The 22,710-nt window shown below is 44.3% G+C and overlaps 1 protein-coding gene and 1 pseudogene across 14 annotated transcripts in view; one reads left to right on the top strand and one right to left on the bottom strand.

Moving 5' to 3' along the window:
- The window catches only part of TRIM2 (tripartite motif containing 2), a 168,603-nt gene that overhangs the window by 92,816 nt on the left and 53,077 nt on the right, over positions 1 to 22,710 (top strand). For 7 of the 14 annotated variants that reach the window (XR_003133189.3, XM_049094271.1, XM_049094274.1 and 4 more), the window contains exon 2: positions 20,096 to 20,280. Coding sequence is in view for 13 of the 14 variants with exons in the window: in XM_049094267.1 (XP_048950224.1) it covers positions 20,096 to 20,280 (185 nt within the window). In the remaining variant the exon portion in view is untranslated. Of the gene's footprint in view, positions 1 to 9,840; positions 10,114 to 20,095; positions 20,281 to 22,710 lie in introns of those variants that run through there. The other 7 variants (XM_049094266.1, XM_049094265.1, XM_049094268.1 and 4 more) reach the window with 3 other exon arrangements.
- Positions 16,630 to 16,730, bottom strand: LOC125752604 (U6 spliceosomal RNA; annotated as a pseudogene).

Consider the following 22,710-nt stretch of genomic DNA (forward strand, 5'->3'; position numbering starts at 1 on the left):
TGCTGAACAAAGTAAGTGGGTAGGGAGCAGAGAGAGAACAGGAGAAATGGGGAAGAAGAGAGATGGGAAGAGGAAAAACACTATTAAGGAAGAATTGGGGTGCACTCATCATTGGCCCCCTGGCCATGGATGGTACACTTGGCACCAAGGTGGCTTACTGCATGCCAGGGCTTACAGGTGTCGGTAGGACACCCTGGGCCCAAAAGGCCCAACCAGACCCATGTACATACCCCCTCCTATAATTTTAGCTCCTGTAATTTTGCCCCTGCTCCCCTTGCCTCTGGTCTTCCTGTGACATCCTGGTGTCCAGCCCAGACACACTGCCAACCCTTGAGGTAGAGAGCTAGGCAAGGCAGTATTTGCATTAACACATGTCCATTCAGAGGAGGACATGAGAGCAAGGCCTCCCATTCTTGTGTCCAGAGATGATGACTGTCCTCATGGAATAAAATTTTGACTCTGGAAAGGTACCACAAGGAACCATTTTTTGTCTTATCTTTCCAAGAAGGCTGCTGACTCTCAAGGCAAGAAGCTGGCCAGTGAGGACTCACTTCCACTGGCAGATGAACAGCACAAAGTAGCAGACCTTGTTTCTCATAAGAACAAGGGGCAGGTCCCCGGGCTGGTTTGGGATTAGGAGTTAGTGTGAAGACTCACCAGGAGCAACAAAGTAGCGCTCCAGCCTCTTACTCAACTGTGTCAAGCCAGCTAAGTGGGTGAGAAGGCCAGGGGAGGCTGTGTCCAGCTGAGGGTGATAACAGTGTATAGATTTATCTTTTCTGATTTTGCAGGACTCACCCACTCTCATTTATTGATTTACTTCACTTGGCAGAAGAAAATAACTAAAGGGGAATAGCATATCATCTAGTCTATTTGTTCATCCTCCAAAATAAATGCTTATTGAGTCCCTATGTGAGCCAGGTTCTAGGAATACAAAAGTAAATCATTAGTCATTCCTAAAAGAACTCAGAAACCTAGTAGTGCCAATACTACTAGTGCTAGTACTGTAGTAATACAGGTATTGACTGCCTACTATATCTCTTCATAGACGAAACCATTTAATTATCACAATTATGCTGTGAAGTAGGTTATTGTCCCCCTTACATGGATGTGGAAATTGAGGCACAGAGAGGTTAAGTTACTCAAAAGTCCTAAGTGGCAGAGCCAGGATTCAAATCCACCCTGACGCTCGGGCCCAAACTCTACCCTGCACCACACAGCTTCAGATTTTAGTACTGAGACTGTGTTAAGCACCGTGCTAAGACACGTGGATACTATACCATTTAACCATCAGGACAGCCTTACAATATTTTACAAATGGGCTTACAGGGGCAATGAGCAACCTGAATACAGAGCAAATACAGACGAGTCTCCAGAGCCTCTTCCTTAGTTATCGCATCATGGTGGTTAGATTCTAATACTGGGAGGTGTGCCCAGGGTGCGATGGTGCCACATATCCTGCTTAGGAAAATACTTCCAGGGAGCCTGGGTGGCTCCCGGTTGAGCGCCTGCCTTCGGCCCAGGGCGTGATCCTGGGGCCCCGGGATCGAGTCCCATCCACATCGGGCTCCCCGCAGGGAGCCTGCTTCTCCCTCTGCCTGTGTCTCTGCCTCTCTGTGTGTGTCTCTCGTGGATAAATAAATAAAATCTTAAAAAAAAAAAAAAAAAAAAAAGGAAAATACTCTGGCCGGATTACATGTATGGGGGAGGCCTTCAGCGGTGACGCCAAGTTCCGTGCTCGTCCTACCTCTGTCCGCCCAAGCGCCCAGACTCCTACGTTAGCATCACCGCCCGGGCTGGAGCACCGAGCTCTAGGCCTGTGAACGCGGGCTTGCAGGCGTGTTGGGGAGGCCCCTCCTCAGGATCGCGCTCCCGGGTCACGTGGGCGCTGGAGGCCGGAGGGCGGGAGAGCCGCAGTCCCGGGAAATGAGAAAGGGCCACAGGCGGGGCCCCCACACTGTTGGGGGGTGCAGCCAGGGCGGTCCCCGGTCCCCGGTCCCCACGGCTCGCAGCCGTTATCGCTGCCACCGCAAGCTCGCCCCGCTCGCCCCCTGGGCTCTCCCATCGCCAGCACTTGCATCAGTTACTTTACCGAGCTGTCCTGTCGCCCGGTGAGAAATGAGGTCAGAAAAAGGAAGCGTACAGAGAAGGGGGTTAAAGATCCAGGATAGAAGCAGAGGCGTGGACACCGGGTGGGGGGGAAGGCCCGCGGCGGCTGGGCCGCGGGGGCGGGGCTCGGCGCCCGGGGGCGGGGCTCGGCGCCCGGGGGCGGGGCTCGGCGCCCGGGGGCGGGGCCTGTTGCCGTAGAAACCGCCGGCGGCGGCGACCCGCCCGGAGAAGGCTCTCCCCGCGCCGTGGGGCCTGGGAAGCCCGGGCCGCCTCACCTAGGAGTAGAGTCCAAGCCGCGGCGTCATCTGGTCGGCAGAGAGGAACATTTCTCGGGGTCCCTGTGCACTACCTGCTGGTGTGCGCACAACCCGCTGTACGGGGTAGAGAGGAGGCAATGGGCAGAGGGGAGGCGGCGCCCAGCAAGGCTGAGTCGCTGCGCACCCGCGTCGGCCTCGGCGGGCGCCCCGGGCGCCCCTCCGGGCCCTGCCCCCCAGGCTCTGGTGCGAGCCCGGCCTCAGCCCGCCCGGCACCGACTCCAGCTCCATCCCAGCCTGCTAGTGCCAGCCCCCCCCCCCCCCCCCGCACTGATTAATTAAACACGGTAAGCCACGAAGCACGCAGGACCTTGGCACCGCCTATCATTCAGCTGTCCGGATGAAAAGTGTGATCGTGAACCCCCGCAGAAGGGAAGAACGTCAGTGTGGACATTAATGTAATTAGGGACCCAGGGAAGACGGGGAGGTTCTCTTCCTGGCAAACTCAGGACAGAGTCAGCTCTGAATTATCCAGGCCAGACGATGGCACAAGAGTGGTTTTTGTTTCGGGGCTTTTGCTTTTTATGTTTGCTATTGTCAGAGCAAGACAAAGAATAAGAAGGGGAAGGGGCGGCGCTGGGAAGTTTGATAGTTCGATGGATGGCAGACCCTTGTGATTTGCTTCAGGCTTCTCTGTAAAGGACATGTTCAGGCTGAGAAGGGGCTTGGGAAGATCACTGGGAAGGAGCTCAGACTGGGTAGACCAGCAGCACAGCTGTGGGTGTGGGTTCCAGCTGCAGGTGTGGGTTCCAGCTGCCAATCAGACGCAAAGGGCACAGTTTTATTTTATTTTATTTTTTAAAAGATTATTTATTTATTTATTAGAGAGAGGGAGAGAGAGAGAGAGAGAGTCAGTCAGGCAGAGGGAGAAGCAGGCTCCATGCAGGGAGCCTGACGTGGGACTTGATCTAGGGTCTCCAGGATCACACCCTGGGTGGAAGGTGGCGCTAAACCACTAAGCCACCAGGGCTGCCCAAAAGGCACAGTTTTAATCTAATTTTGTGGTTAGGAAACATTGGCATAGAATACAGGCCAAGAGATATGGCATCTTTATGCCATTGGAGACCTAGAAACTTCATTTTCCCCATTACCAACTTACGGTGTATGTACCAGGGATGAGAGCCAAGGTGTGTGCGGGTCATACCCCTTTCCCCCTCCAATCTTTCATGTCATCCTGCTTATGTAGCACCTCACGGTCTAACTGGTGCACACCACAAATGAAGCACACATCACATTCCCTGTTTATCTTAACCCTACTGTCTTCAAGGGAACACTGTTGTGGGCAAACCAGGTCATTCTCAGGCAGGTCTGCATCAGGCCAGGCCTCAGGTTAACCTTTTACCCATGGTAGGTGTTGTGGGTTGAATGATGTACCTCAGAAAGAGAGGCTAAAGTCCCAAACACTGTACCTGTGAATGTGACCTTACTTGGAAATAGGGTCTTTGCAGATGTAATCAAGTTATGATGAGGTCATACTGCATGTGAGAGGGCCCTAATCCGATAAGACAAGGATCCTTTAAGAGGAAAAAGGAAGACAGGGAGGGAAGTGCCATGTGAAGACACAGAGACAAACATGGAGAAGACAAACCTATAAGAATGGTTAGAGACTGGAGTGATGCCCCTACAAGCCGAGGTAGCCTGAGACTACTGGAAACTGGAAGAGACAAGGATCTTCTGCTAAAGTCTTTGGAGGGAGCTTGACCCTAGGAGCTCCAGTTCACCTTTACTACACAATTGCCACTCTACTGGCCACATAACCTTTCTTTTCTTTTCTTTTCCTTTCCTTTTCCTTCTTTTTCTTCCTTCCTTTTCTTTCTTTCTCTCCCTTTCTTTCTTTCTTTCTTTCTTCTTTCTTTCTTTCTTTCTTTCTTTCTTTCTTTCTTTCTTTCTTTCTTTCTTTCTTTCTCTTTCTTTTTTCTGAGAGAGGAAGGGAGAGAGTGCTGTGTGTGGGGTGGGAGGGGCAGAGGGAGAGAATCTTCAGCAGGCTCCACACCCAGCATAGAGCCCCATCTCATGACCCTGAAATCATGACCCGAGCCAAATCAGGAGTGGCTCACTTAACCGACTAAGCCACCAGGTGCTCCATGTATCCTTTCTGAATCTCAGTTTCCACTATGATAATAATAATGCCTCCTGTGTTTCCAGATCAACATTGCAGATCAAACAGAAAGTGTATTATAAAGGTGTTTTCTAAATTATAAACCACCAATCAGGGTGCCTGGTGGCTCAGTCAGTTGAGCACCTGACTCTTGATTTCAACTCAAGTCATGGTCTCAGGGATCAGGCCCCACATCAGGCTCCACTACACCTACTGGGGAGTCTGCTTGGGAATTCTTTCTTCCTCTCCCTCTGCCTCTGCCCTTCCCCTGCTCACGCTGTCTCTCTCTAAAATAAATAATCTTTAAAAAATTTATTAAAAACACCAATCAGATATGAAGAATTCCCTCTCCCTAATGCTCCAACTATTTTCCAATTCTGAGGTGAACATTTACCTTATATCATGTTATGTCACTCATTCACTTCTAGAAGGACTTTTGTCATTCTGTATCTGCTTATTGGGCACCTACTATGTGATGGGCACTGCACTAGGAGCTGGGGAGTTAGAGGTAAAAATTTGGAGCCATCAATAATTTTCAGCAAAGAATGCTGTGGAGCACATAGGACTGACACTCAATCTAGACTGGGGATGGGAGGGGTTGGGATTGGAGAAGGAGTCAGAATTTTTTTTTTTAACTTTTTTTTTTTTTTTTTTTTAAGATTTATTTATTCATTCAGAGAGAGAGAGAGAGGCAGAGACACAGGCAGGAAGGCAGGGCTCCATGCAGGAAGCCCGACGCGGGACTGGATCCGGGGTCTCCAGGATCACGCCCTGGGCTGCAGGCGGCGCTAAACCGCTGTGCCACCAGGGCTGCCCCGAGAAATTTTTTTTTTTAAGTGAATGGTGTCTTTGCTGAGTTCTGAAGAATTCAGTGAAGTTAAACAGGGGAAGGAGTCAGGAAAGGATAAGAGCATTCCTGGGAGAACAAATGGAATGTGAGCTTAGAGATTCCTGTTTCTTAAAGGGAGTGCTATTAGTAATTTGAGGGGACAAATGTACTCATATGAGACTCTCCCATGTATTGGAAGGTGTTTGGCATCCCGGTCCCCAAATGTCGGTAGTACCTGCCCGCTCCCCCAGCACACAATCAACATAACAGCCAAAAATGCCCCTTCACATTTCCAAATGCGTACCCCACCACTTCATGGAGAGGTTGGGGACGGTATCATTTCCTGGTTGACAGCCACTGCTAAAAAATGCATGGTGGCATGTCTTGGAACTAGAATATGACTGGGGAGGACAGAGGTGGAGAAAAATGAGGAAGGCAGAGGCCAGATCATAAATGACCTTGTATGTCATCCTAAGGAGTTTACTTTCTAGAAAAAAATTTCCTTGATCAGGGATAGGTAGGCTGTATCTAAAGGGCTTTGGATTGAGCCTGGCACATAATACATGGTCAGTACATTTTGGATCTCTGTCTCGGAGGATTGTATCAAATCCAAATAAGTTAGCACATGTTCTGTTCATTTCATATTGACTATCTGTATACTTCCTGAGTACATCATGGTCAAAGTGACTGATGACAGGTAACTCACTAATGTATGTTCAACTGGAGGGAAATGGTGGGGAGGGGCAAGACAGCTCTAGGAAGTCAGTGACAGCAGCCTCTTTCCTGTGCAGCAGACTCCATCCCAAGAACTTGGGGTGCTTCTCTGCTCTCACAGCCTTACAGTCTGACTGTGTGAGGCCTCAGTACAAGCAAACTCCAACTCGGAAGGAACCTGTGCCATGGTATACCAACAGCCACTACCACCACCATCCACCTGTAGCCAGGGAGTGCCAAGGAGAAGATGCTGTGGCCTCCTAACACATCCCATGGAAACCCAAGGCCCAGCTTATAAATAGTTGTATTTATTTGCCAACACATGCACTAAAAATGAGGCTGCATTTTCCTATAATAAGCAATGTTATGTTTGTTAGATTGCAGACTGAGCCCTCCAAACCCATTTACCCATACAGTATTTAAGCCATAGTGATGAAGGTGTTTGGAACCCAACTGTCCTATGTAACGCTGTTTCCAAGAAAGAGATATTCCCAATTCTGGGTGAAAGATCAGAAATACATATGACCCCCATTTATTCTATCCTATGACCCCCATTTATTCTGTCTTCACCCAAGGCTCTAGCCACACTGAACTATGCTCTCAATTCCTGTGAGCCATCTCTTGCCTCCAAGCCTATGCATGTGCTGTGCTCTATGCCTGTAATGTACCCCACGCTTCCCTGCCCCACTGTGTCCTTCCCGTGAGCTCCCAGAGACTCCACTTCTTCTTCTTCCTGTCAAAGTACTTACCACTCGGTGTAGCAACTGTCTGATCTTAACCTTCCTGAGGGCTGAGATCCTCAATGCCTACTCAGTGCCTGACCCACTGGACATGCAATAAATATTCATTGGAATGAATGATTGAATAAACGAACCTTCTGTGAGTACGAGCCCAGCAATAAGATCAAGGATCTCCTTCTTTTCTACCATCTTCTGAGAACACAGGCCTTCTCCAGTTGTATGCCCCAGTTTGGGTTGAGTGGAGGAAGAGGAGAGAGGCCAGGAGATGTGCTGGGGGAGAGGTCAGCATTCAGTGAATTTGGCCTCAGAAAGCGCCAGCAACAGCATGAGTGAGAAGAGGGATTCCCACCAGACATACAGGTCAGGCTCCTTTGTGATGGACTCTTGGGAAAAGGACATGGTAAAATGGAGTGAGGGTAGCCTGCTTGTCGTTTTAGGAGTCAGTTCTAATTAAATTGTTAACTTTTTTTTTTAAAGAATTTATTTATTTATTAGAGACAGAGAGAGAGAGGCAGAGACACAGGCAGAGGGAGAAGCAGGCTTCATGCAGGGAGCCTGACATGGGACTCGATCCTGGGGCCCCAGGATCACGCCCTGGGCTGAAGGCGGTGCTAAACCGCTGAGCCACCCGGGCTGCCCCTAAATTGTAAACTTTTAAAACAGAACATATGTCCACCCAACACCTGTACAGAGATGTTTTTAGCAGCATTATCCATAATAGCCAAAAAGTGGAAACAACCCAAGTGACAATCAGCTGGTAGATGGATAATCAAAATGCACTATCTCCATACAATCTACCATAAAAAGGTTGAAAAAGGAACAGAATACTGATACATGCTACCATATGGATGAACATTGAAAACATGCTAGGTGAAAAAAGCCAGATACCTAAGACCACATATTATATGAGTCTATTCATGTCTGGGATCTATAGAGGGAACCATAGAAACAGAGGGTAGATTAGTGGTTGCTTAAGACTCTGGGCAGTGGGTCAGGAATCCCTGGGTGGCTCAGCCGTTTAGCACCTGCCTTCCACCGAGGGCATGATCCTGGGGTCCCTGGATCGAGTCCCACATCGCACTCCCTGCATGGAGCCTGTTTCTCCCTCAGTCTCTCTCCCTCTCTGTGTCTCTTATGAATAAATAAATAAAATCTTAAAAAAAAAAGGCACAAGAGTTCCTTTCTGAGATGATGAAAATGTTCTAAAATTGGCTGTGATGATGTTTGCCCGCATCCGTGAATATACTAAACGCCATTGACTTATACAGTTTAAATGAGTGAATTGTATGTTATGTGAATTATATCTAAGTAAAGTTGTTAAAAAAAAACACAAAACTTTTTTTAAAGATTTATTTATTAATTTTAAAGAGAGAGAGAGGGAGTACATGAGCAAAGGAGGGGCAGAGGGACAGGATCTCAAGCAGACTCACCGCTGAGCAGGGAGCACCAACGTGGGGCCCCATCCCACTACCCTGAGATCATGACCTGAGCTGAAATCAGGAGTCAGACTCAAAACTGAGCCACCCAGGCAGCCCACAAAACTAAACTTCTAAAAGCAGGGTCTTAACCTGGGCTTTTGAGATACCACCTAAAATAACATGGCAACATTGGCGTGTCCTGCCTCTGTCAGTTTCACTGGGCGCTCTATGACCCACTCCCCCAAAGGTAATCCTAACTGGTCCATAGAGCTGAGTGCCCCGTTACAGGGCTCAATGCAATGCCTGACTGCATGCAAAGAATGTGATGAATATTAATGTAATCAATATGAGAATTAACAATTTTATTATTAAATAAAATGTTTAGTGTCCACTTTAAAACTAATAACTAACCAAAATATAGAATGCAGTATGGAGGGACTCCTGGGTGGCGTAGCGGTTGAGTGTCTGTCTTAGGTTCAGGGCCTGATCCCTGGAGACCTCTGCCTGTAGTCTGCCTCTCTCTCTGTCTCTCTCTCTCTGTGTCTCTATCTCTCATAAATAAATAAAATCTTAGGCAGCCCTGGTGGCTTAGAGGTTTAGTGCTGCCTTTGGCCCAGGGTGGGATCCTGGAGACCCAGGCCCAGGTCCCACATCAGGCTCCCTGCATGGAGCCTGCTTCTCCCTCTGCCTGTGTCTCTGCCCCCCCCACCATGTCTCTCATGAATAAATAAATAAAATCTATAAATAAATTAATTAAATAAAATCTTTTTAAAAATGCAGTATGGTTCTCTGCCCCTAGTGCTGTAGAAAAGGGAAAGATTGTAAATTCCATTCCCATATCTAAGTTTTTTTAAATTTTTTTTTTTAAGATTTTATTTATTTATTCATGAGAGACACATGGCAGAGGGAGAAGCAGGCTCCAAGCAGGGAGCCCGATGTGGGACTTGGTCCCAGGACTCCAGGATCATGCCCTGGGCTGAAGGCAGGAGCTTAACCACTAAACCACCCAGGGATCCCCCTAAGTTTTTTAAATTCTAAGGTATTATTTGTAAGATGGGGATCTGATTGTTTTTATGTGGCTATTTGATCATTTTTATGTTATTAAAGCCTTTTAAAAATAAGTTGAGCCACCTAATAGGGAATCAAGCTATGTACCTATGTAAGGTGTGTCAAGTTCCTCAGCCCTTAACTGCGCAAGTTCCCAAGGTCAGAAAAACAACAGGTTCTGTTCACCCCCTGAAGCAAATAAATGTACCATGGGATTTTTGTCCGAATGATCAGAACCACGAAAAGCAGAGGAATGTCGCTTGCATTATGGAAACAGGTGCTGGGGCTTCCCTAACTTAGGGAAGTCCGCGTGCCTCGCACACGCACTCTGGACACCCCTGTGATTTTGAGCTGGGGTTTCGGGTGCCTCGGTTCCCTTCTGGAATCCGCCCCCCCCCCCCTGCCGCGGGCCCCTGGGCTGCCAGCACAGCCTCTCTGCCTTGCGGGCGGGCGCGGCCGGACCCCCCCCCCCCCCCCCCAGGCCGCCGGGCGGGCCCAGGTGTCGGGCCGCGCAGCTGACTGCTGACTCAGAGCGCGAGGGCCGCCCGCGAATCTCCTTGCAGCTCGCTGCTGCATCCCCATCCCACAATCCCTTGCTGGGTTTGCTGCAGTCTTTTCAACAGACGCTGAGTGCGAAAAAGATGTCCTGTAAGATAAAGATTGATTGGTCTGGATGCCGAAAGGGGTCTCCCACTTGTTAATGACCCAGAAACATTCCTGCCGACTTTGCGGGGCCTCCTCTCTTTCCGTCCGTTGGTCTGCTCCTCGGCCCTGTTCCTGAGCTGGCGCATCACCACACGGAGCAGAAGATATGCGGGGCTTCTGATGATGGCTGCACTGCATGGTAGGGGATTTTAACCAGTCTCTTTGCATGGTGGTGCTTCCAAACTTGGGAGGTTAGCGGAATGTGCATTGTTCTTTTGGATTGCCGCGGAGCTGCAGCGACAGGCTTGGGAGGATTTGAGTCTTTGCCTCGTTGATTAGTCTGTCCGCAGAAATGGGTAGGTCCGAAAGGTTCCGAATTGCCCAGCGTTACGCCAGGTGGATAACTGATGTCTCTTGCTCTCTCTATTCTGGCTTTTTCTCTCTCTTTTTCCACCCTCCTCTCTTGGTGATGCTGCATGCATGCTCTGTTAACTAGCAGAGGGAGACCCACTCTTTGCTTAAACAAAGGCACCAAATTCAGAATAGGGAGAAAGTCATGCAAGATTTTCTTCTCAAGTTCCTGATGTGATCTGACTACATTTTTGTTTTTTACCAGTCTTCCATTTTAATGTGTATTCGGCTTATTTTAAATAGAAGATTCCCTCCCCCCGGCCCCCCCACTCCAACCCACCCACCCACCCAGCATTTTTCCGGTGGGTGCGAGGAAGGGGATGAAATATTTGAGTCGCCCGATTCCTTCCTCCATCCCCCAGGGCGGAGGAGAATGTGCGATTCGACCCTTCCCCCACCCGATCCTCTGTCGGAGAACCCTGGGGTTGAGTGCCACGGTTCCCAGTTACCATTGGAAACCCATTCATTCATAATGCATGACTCCAACCTCTGAATCCTGAATGCCATTGATGATCAGCAAATATGCAGACGATGATTTGTTTTTATTTTATTTTTTTGACATTTTCCCCTGCTTTTGAAGTAGACTCAAATCTGGGTGGAGTTCAATGGTAGCTTTACATGGAAAAAAAAAAAAAAATCCTTGGGTTGGACCTTGGGTTTGCTTCCTGAAACAGTGGATATGATTTTTCTGACAGCTTTCTCTACTAGCCTGCCCCACCCTGTCATTATTCCTTATTTTGGGAGGATAGGAAAGCAAGTAGGAAAGCTATTTATTTGAAGCTAAATACTGAATGTTAATAAGTGGATTTCTGAACCAAAAGGCAAAATATGTCTGTCTTAAGATAGATTCGGTGTCATTGCTTTAAGGAGCAGACCTGGATTCAGAATGAAGCATTTTAAAAATGATTAGTTTGTTTCTTTGGCTTAGATCGTATTACTGTGATTTTCTCCCTCATGAATAAAATTGTTAGAGGTTTTTGTTCATTTTTTTTTTTAGATTAGAATATGTAAGGAGAGACATTGTTTGTCCAGATCCTCAAAATGATTTCTTAAGTATTGGGATTCAGTTCTGCCTAATGTGAACCTATTTTCTGGTGCCTTTCATTATTTTTTTAGGCAGATGCTTTAGCAGCACCATTCCTAACCCGCTGTAATGTTAAATAATGCACGCCCCTCCCGAGCAAGCACACAATGAGAAGTTTCATGTGTGCTGTGGTATGAGAAAGCAGCTTTTTGTTACAGAGATGTGAGTAGTGGCCTTTCCTAAACCTCTACGTATTTCTTTCCAGTTTTCTCCTAGAAAGACCCAAGTGATTTGCATTGGAAAGGTTAAAATAGGACTGAATGTACAAATGTTCTCTGATAGAATGTGCCTGTTTCAAGAAATATGAATGCAGGATATATATTCCTTTTTTTTCAGGATATATAGTCCATATATTTTAAAAATGAGAGTAAAATCTATACATATTTTTCACCATAGTTAATATTATAATCCTGAGATGACTTTTTTTTACACTTACATGATAAAAGCTTAGTGGATTTTCTTGCTTGTGAAATAAGTAAAAATACTCATTCTTTGTTTTACTAAGAATTGAAAATGCCCTTCATTTAGATACTTGGAGACATTAATTTCTCCAAACATATGGCTTTATCTATCTTTAAGTCAAAGAAATTATAAGTATGTAGCAATTAAAAACATTTAACCTGGATTTAATTTTTAAGACTTCCTTGTCATTCTTTTCATTACTTCTCTTTAAAACTAAGCCTTTAATGAAATATTTGTATGTATTATTGAAATGTATGGAAGAGAAATACTTTCAAACTTTAAAAAATTTGCTACCAAATTATTTATTCTCATAGTTTTTTTTTAATGTGACTGAATTACTTCTAATTATGGCATAATTCTAATTTGCACACACCTGTACTTTTTTTTTCTTCAAATGTCTGATGCCATCTGTGCCCTTTATATTACTTATGTAAGGGTTTTAGTGTCAGAATAGAATTTGTTCTATAATGGGGTTGGCTATTAGAGTTCTCTGAATATTATTATGTGCAGGTTATCTGAAAGTAACAGATCAGCTTTCCTCCTAGAATTTGGAGGTTTAGATTAAACCAGATACTGAAGAAAAAATGAGCCCAATGTAATTATTCAAACAGCACCATGGAAGGAATCTTCATTACTGCTGTCTGCATGCTGGTCTTTCTACCCTCTTCTATTTTAATCTCGTCTGCTTCGTGTTCTCAATCACCTCCATTTCCCCATTAAATGATTTTTATTCTTCTTCTGGAAAACGTTTTAAGGTAAACATTTATTCTAATCAGCAACAGAATTTAATAATGTACTTCTTATCTACCAGGGGCAAAGGAGGATTTGCTGCTGCGTGGGCCTATGCCTTGTGAGGTTCTGATGGAGAATGAATTTCTCATCTCCCTTCTTGCTAACCTCGCCCAACGCCCAGAGCTTAGGGCCTTGGCTTTGCTCTGCCTCTTTTGTGATCCCAGAACATGCAGCCTCCTGGTGGTCCCAAAGGAAGGCAAGGGAGGAGTTGGCAAGGTGATGGATGTGGAGAGAGGAGACCCCACCATCTTGACTGTCCCAGGGCACTGTAAGAGGAATGCCAATTAGCCTGACCACTTAACACTCCCATCACACAGACCTAGCCTTCTGCAACTTGGAAAACCCAAAGCAAATCTTAAGAATTGAATTATGTTGTAAGAGGTGAGGACGTCTCTGAAGAAGGCAATGGCAAACAGTTATCTGTACTAAGAGGTAGAGGACCTAGGCATAAAGACAAGTTGGGGGCTTGGCATAAATCAGCTTCCATATGGTAGAACCCGGCAACCAAGGGAAGCTGTCATACATCTGACCCTGGCAACAAGAACCTTTGGAAAGCTTAGGCACACCCCTGCCTGGAGACAGAAGTTAAAGTGGATGGCCTCCTGAATATACACCCACTCACCCCCAAACACAGGCATTCATGCACATATTGTCAGAAAAGATACTGCATCTGGCCTTCTAATTTACAAAATGGCCCATTTGGGATAGATACTTGATTTAACTAGAAATAGGTCACCTTGTTTTAATTTCACCGAAGATTGTCCTCTTTTCTTTCTTCTTCTGTACCAATGCAAGTTCAGTTGCAGGTGAATAAGAATATCCTCATAAATTTTGAAAATTAAAAATACTTTGTTTTGTGAATCATGTCTTAACCGATGTCTTGAGCTCCGGGTACCCCCTATCCTGGCAGGTAAAAAGAAAGTAAGTTACAGATAATCCTAATGGTTCAAGATTTCCTTTCTATAAACCTACCAGAAGATTTTTAATTTCTCGGGAAGGTGGTGTGTTAGCATGCCTGCACCATTGTCATTAGCCCAAGAACAGTGCCATTGTCATTAGCCCAAGAACAGTAAAAATGTATCATTGCTAATAAATAAAGCCAGCTCAGTGGCAACAAAGAGAAGCAGTAACCCACGAAGGGCCATAAAATTAAATAGAAATGGAATCTAGCGCCTTTAGGATGGTATATAATCAAATATGCTGCCTCGTACCCACAAATCACAGGCTAAAATTTTTTTTGTAAAGGAATCTTAACCTGTTTCCCAACTGTGTTCCCTAGCCCCGCCAACAAGTTGTCACCAACTCTCTCCCCTTCTTCGCAAGAGGCGTGCTTTCAGCTTGTCATTTGTCTTCCACCCTCCTCCCACCCTGCTCTTCCTCACTCTGGTGTCAGCAATAAAAAGTTTGGATAGTTGTCTGATCTAAATGGTATAATCTGGGGTGGGAACTGTGGTCTCAACCCTAGAATTGTGGACATAGGCATTTTCATTTTCATTTGTTTCCTCTCCTCCTCTCAAGTTCTTTTCCACTTGGTTATAGTTTCCACCAAGTTCTGGGAGATTTGAGAACATGAGCCAGGAAAAATACCCAAGATGACATGAGGGAAGAAATTCTGGGATGGGGTTTTTCTGTGCCCAAGGATTTTGTTACGTGCTTATTGCATTGTTGTTACCCTCAAAAGCTGTGTAGCTGGCACACTTCCTGATGAGGAATGCATGTGCCAACCTTCTAAGACTTTGTATTTCTGTGCATATGTGTCCTCAGTGGGTCCTCCATTTCTTTTCTGCATTTGTGAGTGTGTTAAAGTATGTCACTGAATATTTACCCTCTGGCTGATGGCTTATCTTGCTAAACATTAGACAATCACATGGGAAGGCAGGTAATGTCTGACGTCAAATGAAAACATTCACATGACTGGTGACGACCATGCTCTTTGTTCTGTAAGTCAGCCAGTGCCAGTCTTTCCTGCTCCTGGGACTGAGTCCATTGCCGTGTTATACTTCACTTGTTCGTGTTCATTCAAAGAAAGAATGTCTGTCATGTGCCAGGCACAGTTGTAGGTGGGTGCTGGGACTACTGCAGTGAGCAGTCAGACAGCAGTCCCTGCCTTCGTGAGTCTTACATCCTAGAGGGGTGGGGAGGAGGCCATGTGCAAGATAAACACATTACATACTATATCAGAAAGTGATCGGTGCTATAGAGAGACATAGCGCACTGATGGGAGGTAGTAAGTGCTAGGGAACGAGGGGCAAAGTTTCAGTTTTAAACAGGACCCAGTTAAATAAAATATTAAAAAAAAAAAAAAAAAAAAAAAAGGCCAGCCCCAGTGGCCCAGCGGTTTAGCACCGCCTTCAGTCCAGGGTGTGATCCTGGAGACCCGGGATTGAGTCCTACATCAGGCTCCCTGCAAGGAGCCTGCTTCTACCTCTGCTTATGTCTCTGCCTCTCTTTCTCTCTGTGTGTCTCTCATGAATGAATGAATGAATGAATGAATGAATAAATAAATAAATAAAACAAAAACAGGCCTTGGGGCTCCTGGGTGGCTCAGTGGTTAAGCGTCTGCCTTTAGGCCCAGGGTGTGATCCTGGGGTCCCGGGATCGAGTCCCACACTGAGCTCCCTGCAGGGAGGCCTGCTTCTCCCTATGCCTGTGTCTCTGCCTCTCTGTGTCCCTCATGAATAAATGAATAAAATATATATATAAAAAAAACCAGAATGGTCCAACTGAGAAGGTGCTGTAGAGGAGAGAACTGGAGAGGAAGACTGAACCCCTCTGTAAGCAGTATTGCTGTTGGTTTTCCACTGACAAGGAACCTAGCCAGTCTCCCTACATCATGAGAGCTCTCAAAGCTGGATAATGTCAATGGCACACGAATGTGTGCTATTTATGTAGTTTACAATGGCTCTGCTTGCCTTTCTTCTTTGTCCTTTTTCTTTCTCTTGGACTTCCGTCAATATGTGTGATGCTAGTTCCTACCTCTGAAAGGATTCCGGTTCCTTCAGAGACAAAGTCCACTGCTGGCATGTTTGCAGGTGCTCCTTTCCAAAAATTGATTTTGCTGATCTCCAAGAGAAGAGCAGTTCTGTATTCTGATCTCTCTTACGATCCCATGGTTATTTCTGCTAGTCATGTGAGTAAGAAGGATCTCTGACCCTTCAGAAACCAAGATGGGAAAAGGAGAAACAGCCAAGAATCTAGATAAGTATTTATTGCTTTTCTAATCAAAATGACCAGAAACTGTGATGGTGCCCAAACACTTTGATTAAAGGCTGTCATACATTTTATGTGTACTCCTTGCGGCATATTCAAATGGATGGAAAGCTTCCCACGGTGCTTATTAGCACATTCTCTGTCTCCATTTTCCTCAGCACATTATCCCTTTAGGAGCAGTCGAATTGTCTTTCTATTGTGGGGATCCAGTTATATTCAGGGAATAATCATTACCTTGGCAAAGGCTCAGTTTGGGGATCTTTGGGGCTTGGAAACCTTTTGTGTTGATTCTGAGAGTCCTGTGAATCCAGATGTCTTCAACAAGTCACTTGTGACAGATCTGTAATATTGTCATGATTTTAAATTAGTGTTAATGAGTAAACTTAATTTACCATATAAATTAACAGTACTAACAAAGATTTACTCTCACCCGCTACAACAATCATCATAAAATTAGAATGAAAATTAGAATGAAATGTTTTTATTTCAGCATTGGAAAATGAGATGTCACCTCAGGAAATTTCATATAGTCAACGTATATCATTTGATTAAGACAAATGTTTATTCCTTGCCCATACCTTAAAATTTTAAGATTAAAGAAAGAATAAAAGCAATACGATGTTTTATCTCTGTTCTTTTTAATACTCCGCATGACTGATTATTTCAAAGAGTGATATGAAACTTTTCAAAAGCTATTCAAATTAAAATTACTTTTAACTGATATTAATTAAAAAGTTCAATATATACATATGTTTTTAAAATATGGAACTCTTCACAGATTTGTGTGTCATTTGCTCAGGAGCCAAGCCAATCTTCTGTATCATTCCAATTTTAGTGCTACTGAAATGAGCATTCCATAATTTTTATCACATACACACACCACACTGGAAAGTGTTAAAACTTGTTTAAGATTAGGTATCAGATAAAGCAGAAGGCTTGAAATCTGAGCTTTCTGATTCACTGATTTTACTGGATGACCTTGGGGAAGTCGTTTAAACCCTCAGCTTCTGTTTCCTTATCTTAAAGACCGATAAATCCATTCCTTCCCTATTCTGATGTCACAGGGATGTGGTTTAAGAAAAAGCAGATGATGTGCCAACATGCCAACATTTTGAGCTCCTGAGAGATGAGCCACATTTAATCCAATCAATGGATATCATTCTCTATTCTAGTTCTTTAGGGAGACATTGTATGAAGGAGTTAGTAGATGATGCAGGCTAATTAGATATTGTCACACTCACAACTGTTTTAACTAATGCAGTGAGTTCTGTTTGAACGTGACACTCTTGTACAGCAGGTGCTTTCACAATGTTCTGTTTATTAATCATGCTCTTTAATGAGCTTATCTAGAAACAGTTGGAATATGGATGTGGCATGTATCTACACTCAAATACATTATATAGTAGAATTTTCTTAAAAATTGGCATAACTTTTAAAAAATTTGGTGATTTGGTGGAAAGAAAGAACTATCATTCATGTCTGAAGAGTTTCCATTAAACTGTAGAATTGTTGGTTATGTAAACATGATGTAATATTTCCCGCTTTAAACACCAGGCCCCAGGGATCCCTGGGTGGCGCAGCGGTTTTGGCGCCTGCCTTTGGCCCAGGGCACGATCCTGGGAACCCGGGATCGAGTCCCACGTCGGGCTCCCGGTGCATGGAGCCTGCTTCTCCCTCTGCCTGTGTCTCTGCCTCTCTCTCTCTCTCTCTCTCTCTCTGTGTATGACTATCATAAATAAATTAAAAAAAAAAATTAAAAAAAAAAAAAACACCAGGCCCCAGACCAAGTTAAAATGTTCTATATAAACCAAGCTTGCGTAGTACATACGGTCTTCTTAAAACACAAGGTCAAGGGAGGTGTGGTGGTATAAGAAGGCTATGGGTTTTGCATTCTGGCCAACTTCTTAACTGAGCCTCGGTTTTCAAAACTCTGTGGAATGAGAATAATATTACTGCCTGCCTAGGGTCATATTGAAAATTAACAACCCCCCCCCCCCCCCCCCCCCCCCCCCCCCCCCCCCGCTTTTTTCTTGCCAAAGAGTGTTTCTGTTGGGGATGGGGGGAGGGGCATAGACACCTAAAAAGTATTTAGAAAATTAGGAAGTGAACTTTAGTTTAACCTTGGTTTACCACTTCAGGATAGAAGCCAGACGTTGTTCCAGGTGGTAAATGAAGCTGTGTTTTATGTTGTAACTTTTCCCCTTCCTTAGAGGTCCTCCACTTTTTTCTGTTAACTTCTTCAGTTCTTCAGATTCTCTTTTTTGGCATGATCCTCCACATTTTGAAACCTTCTCTGAATTAATTTCACCTGGTCCCTCAGATGCCCACACATGAATACCAACAGACATTTCTTAGAATAATAGGAATTATCTGCCTGTGTCCCTGCTCCATGGCAAATACATTTTAGCCTGGAATCTATACACCTTTAGTCCTGAAGAAGATGCTCCAAATCATATACAAATATTTTAATAGGAAATTCTAATTATTCCATCCCTGCAGTTTAATGGTATGTAGGGGTGAGAAAACGTTTCCTCTATACACTTAAGTTCTGTCATTGAAGCCTGTGAATTAAACTGACAAAAGAGGGATCCCTGGGTGGCGCAGTGGTTTGGCACCTGCCTTTGGCCCAGGGCGCGATCCTGGAGACCCAGGATCGAATCCCATGTCGGGCTCCCGGTGCATGGAGCCTGCTTCTCCCTCTGCGTATGTCTCTACCTCTCTCTCTCTCTCTCTCTCTGTGACTATCATAAATAAATAAAAATTAAAAAAAATTAAACTGACAAAAGATAGATTATCAGGAGAAAAGGATTTTATCATTTTATCAGTAGTTTATTTTTCTCAAATAACATGTACTATATTTTATTGACATTAACGTAATATTTTTTAATTTTACATGCATGGGACTTCACAGAAAAGAAGTGAAAATCCAAAGAGGCAGTTAGGCCTGGGAGCTTATATACTATTTTAACAAAGGATGACAAATTGTGGAGAAGTGGCTAGACAAAGGAAAAGGAGGTTTAGAGGCAGTAAATTGTGGGAAAGTGACCAGGAAATGTATAATACATAAGAGTTGTTTAGTAAGGTTTGTTATGCAGATTCTTCTCCTGTGCAGTCTCTGGTGATGGTTAAGAGTCTCCTCTTGTTGGTATGGGAGAGTGGGACACCTTTACAAATGAAAATTTCCTTTACAAATGAGAAATCTATGCCCTTTTAGACAGATAGGAGAGGGCCGAGTGCCTGCACCTCCCGCCCCTCCCCCCAACCCTTCCGGCCACCCACCTTGTCTCCACCATGTCTGCTGACTCTCAATACCCTTCAGCTCAAAATAATCCTTAAATCAAGGTGGTATATTTTGGAGTGACATTTTGCTCCCCTTCAAGTGCAATAGGTGGGAAAACATTTTATCTTAGAGTATTCTCTTTAATAGAAACTATATTTTAATAAGAGTATAGATATCTAGTCAAGTATAGTCATGAATGAAGGAATAAACAGGCAGAGCTGTATCAATATTTATTTTTTTTATTTTTAATTAAAAATTTTTTTTAAAATTTATTTTTTGAAGATTTTATTTATTTATGAGAGACACAGAGACACAGTCAGAGGGAGAAGCAGGCTTCATGCAGGGGGCCCGATGTGGGACTCCATCCCAGGAGCCCGGGATCAGGCCCTGAGCTGAAGGCAGACGCTCATCTGCTGAGGCACCCCGGCGTCCCTGTATCGGTATTTATGTCCTCAGCTGCCACTGCTTTGAGAGCCAGCAAACATGCTTTTTTATACAACACACTTCTGATTTGTTTTGTTTGTATGGTGAACATGTGATCATTTTATTGATTTCCAAAACAAACAGCCATCTCACCACATTCCCTCGCCAGCATTGAGGGCTGGTTATGGTCCTGTTGAGGTCACAGCCTGAACTTTCTACCTGGATTCCTTTTTTTTTTTTTTTTTAATTTTTATTTATTTATGATAGTCACACACACACACACACAGAGAGAGAGAGGCAGAGACATAGGCAGAGGGAGAAGCAGGCTCCATGCACCGGGAGCCCGACATGGGATTCGATCCCGGGTCTCCGGGATCGCGCCCTGGGCCAAAGGCAGGCGCCAAACCACTGCGCTACCCAGGGATCCCTCTACCTGGATTCCTAACACAAGGCCTGTAGTGAAGGACCAAGGATTGATTTGCACTTAGAAGTTACTATGTATTTCTTCCTGTCTAACAGCAGCAGCGTGCAGGATCCAAGACAGTCGGCCTCCCATGTCAGTGGTCTAGGATGGCCAGTGAAGCCACCAACATCCCAAGTCCTGTGGTGCGCCAGATTGACAAGCAGTTTCTGATTTGCAGTATATGCCTGGAACGGTACAAGAATCCCAAGGTTCTCCCCTGTCTGCACACTTTCTGCGAGAGGTAAGCCTCCTTTGTGGTCGGAGGAGAGAGGGTCACAGACTGCTCTCTTACAGCCTTCCGAGGGGTTCTTTCCAGAATTCTGTTACCTATGGGAGACAGTAAATCTTTTGTGCTTGTGATAGACATCTAGAAATATAATCATGAGTTGCCAGTGATCTACTCTATTTTAAATAATTATATAAGTGGGAGAAAGCAAACCAGTAGCTACTGATTCATTTCCACGGGACATTGGAACATTAAATATTTTAAGATTTAAAAACTGTAAATTTTCCCTTTGTTCTTCATCAAACAATTTTTTCAACCACAGTTCCCTTGTAGAGGATCTTTGGTGAGAGCCAATTGAAAATCTTTAATTTCCTCCCATATAACATATCAGGTAAAATACCTGCATATTAAGAGTTAGTTAAAAGCAAGAGCTTCCTCTCAAAGATACTTCAGAAGACACGTACTAATGGTACATTTGAATGTAGGATGTTTCAGATGAAGAAAAAAAATACACATGTGAAATAATTATAAATTACCTGAATATACAATTCACTATGTGTGAAAACACATTTCTTTATCCTTCTTGAATAGTTTTTTCCATTAATCAGTTATCAGAATACATCTTTACCTTATTTAACTTAGCACACAAGCAATTAACCATATAAAGTTTATTAGTAATGTGTTTATCTGTGGTCTAATTTAAATATTTCTCTGATAAGGTCATATTTTTTCCTTAAAAATAAATATGGTGATGGTGTTTTATAGCATCTTGTTAAATACATTTTCTATTATTACTAAATATACATAATTAAAATGCTTTAATTCTTGTTATAGAATAGGAAATTATTATTTTCAATGGCTTCAAATCAATGCTAATTACATGTGCCATCAATTTAATATACATTTGTCAAAGTTGATTTACTTTGAAAGATCTCGATTGCAACAGAATAACCACATCTTAGTGATGATAGATAGAGTGAGAAGGTAGATTTGTTACTGGTCATTGTAGTCTTTTATTTGTTTGCTTTTTAAGGGGCTATTTTGGTGTGTGTGTGTGTGTGTGTGTGTGTGTGTGTGTGTGTGTACAGAGTTTCCTTTGTTTTAGGGGTGGTATATAGGGCACTAGCACTTTTTACTTTATTCACTATATACTTTAATGGAAGTACTTCGTAATTCGTGTTCCAAAAAGATTAAATGGAGAGTGATTTTTTTTCCACCTCATCTAATGGGTGTAGCTAACACATGAATACCAGCTAAGTGTCCCTCTGTCCCTGAGCTCACATGGTAAGATCATTACCTGATTTACAGTAATCAGCCTCTTTATATACAACACTGAGAGCCACTCAGTCAGATCTTGCAGTGCTGCCTATCTCCCCGTGTTCATTGCTCAGGCAGGCAGTCGTTTGGCTCCCATTTACTTGTTCTGACAAGTAAGAAGCAACACTTTTGGGTTGTTCTGTGTCTGCTCGCAGCCCTCTCGGTTGGGTCTAGCCTCATCCACTTCTGTTCCTCCATCTAATGGCCAGTGGTGGAGATATTTCAGCAAGTCTCTATGGGATGCATGGAATGAGTATTGATAAGGTCACTCTGGTTGCAAAATGGAGAAAGGTTAGAGGATTTGAGGGTGGGTGACAGTGTATAGAACTACTACAGAAACCCGAGAAAGGATGGTGTAAATCAGATGGTAAGAACTGGAAACGTTAGAAGGTATTTAGGAATCTCCATCCTTCAGTGATGGGTTGCATATGGAAAATGAAGGACAGTAAAGAAATTACTGTTTTTGACATGGCTCCCAGTATCTACTTTGCCTAGATGTATGGATGGAGGTTCTGTTCATTGAGATGGGAAGAGGACCCAGTTTGAGGGAAGAACATAGCTTTGGTTTTGGACATGTTGAGTTTTAGGACCTGTGAGACATCTAAGAGGAGATGCCAAGAGAGCTGTTGGTGTAGTGGCCAGAAGCTCAGAGGAAACATCTGTGGAAGAAATAGAAGTGTAGGAGTGTTGTGCTTATGACCATGCATGTGGGTATGATGTCCCTGGGAGAGAAAGGTGCTAACAGCCCCTGTACTGGCCCAGTAGAAAAGATAGAACAGACAAAAGAACCAAGTGAGTGTGCTGTCATAGACAAGGGAAGAAGGATGGGGCGGGGGGGCGGATGCAGTGGTTTGATGAGTGCTGCCAAGAAGGATAGGAGTGAAAAATGTCTATTATCTGGATTTAGATGCCCTCAGTGACCTTAGCAAAAGCTGTTTCATTTCCGGTATTGATTCAGCGCTAGCTATTTCTGTGACACAAGAAAGTCAATTAACCTCCTTGATGTCATTTTCCTTATGTACATAGTGTGGGGAGTGAGGCTGGATCTGAGGTTTTCGAAATCTGCTTGGCGGAGCAACAGGGAAACATTACGTAGTGTAATTAAGTAGAGTGTAGGTTCTGATGCCC

The sequence above is a fragment of the Canis lupus genome, chromosome 15 (genome assembly GCF_003254725.2).
Source record: "Canis lupus dingo isolate Sandy chromosome 15, ASM325472v2, whole genome shotgun sequence".
NCBI lineage: Eukaryota > Metazoa > Chordata > Mammalia > Carnivora > Canidae > Canis > Canis lupus.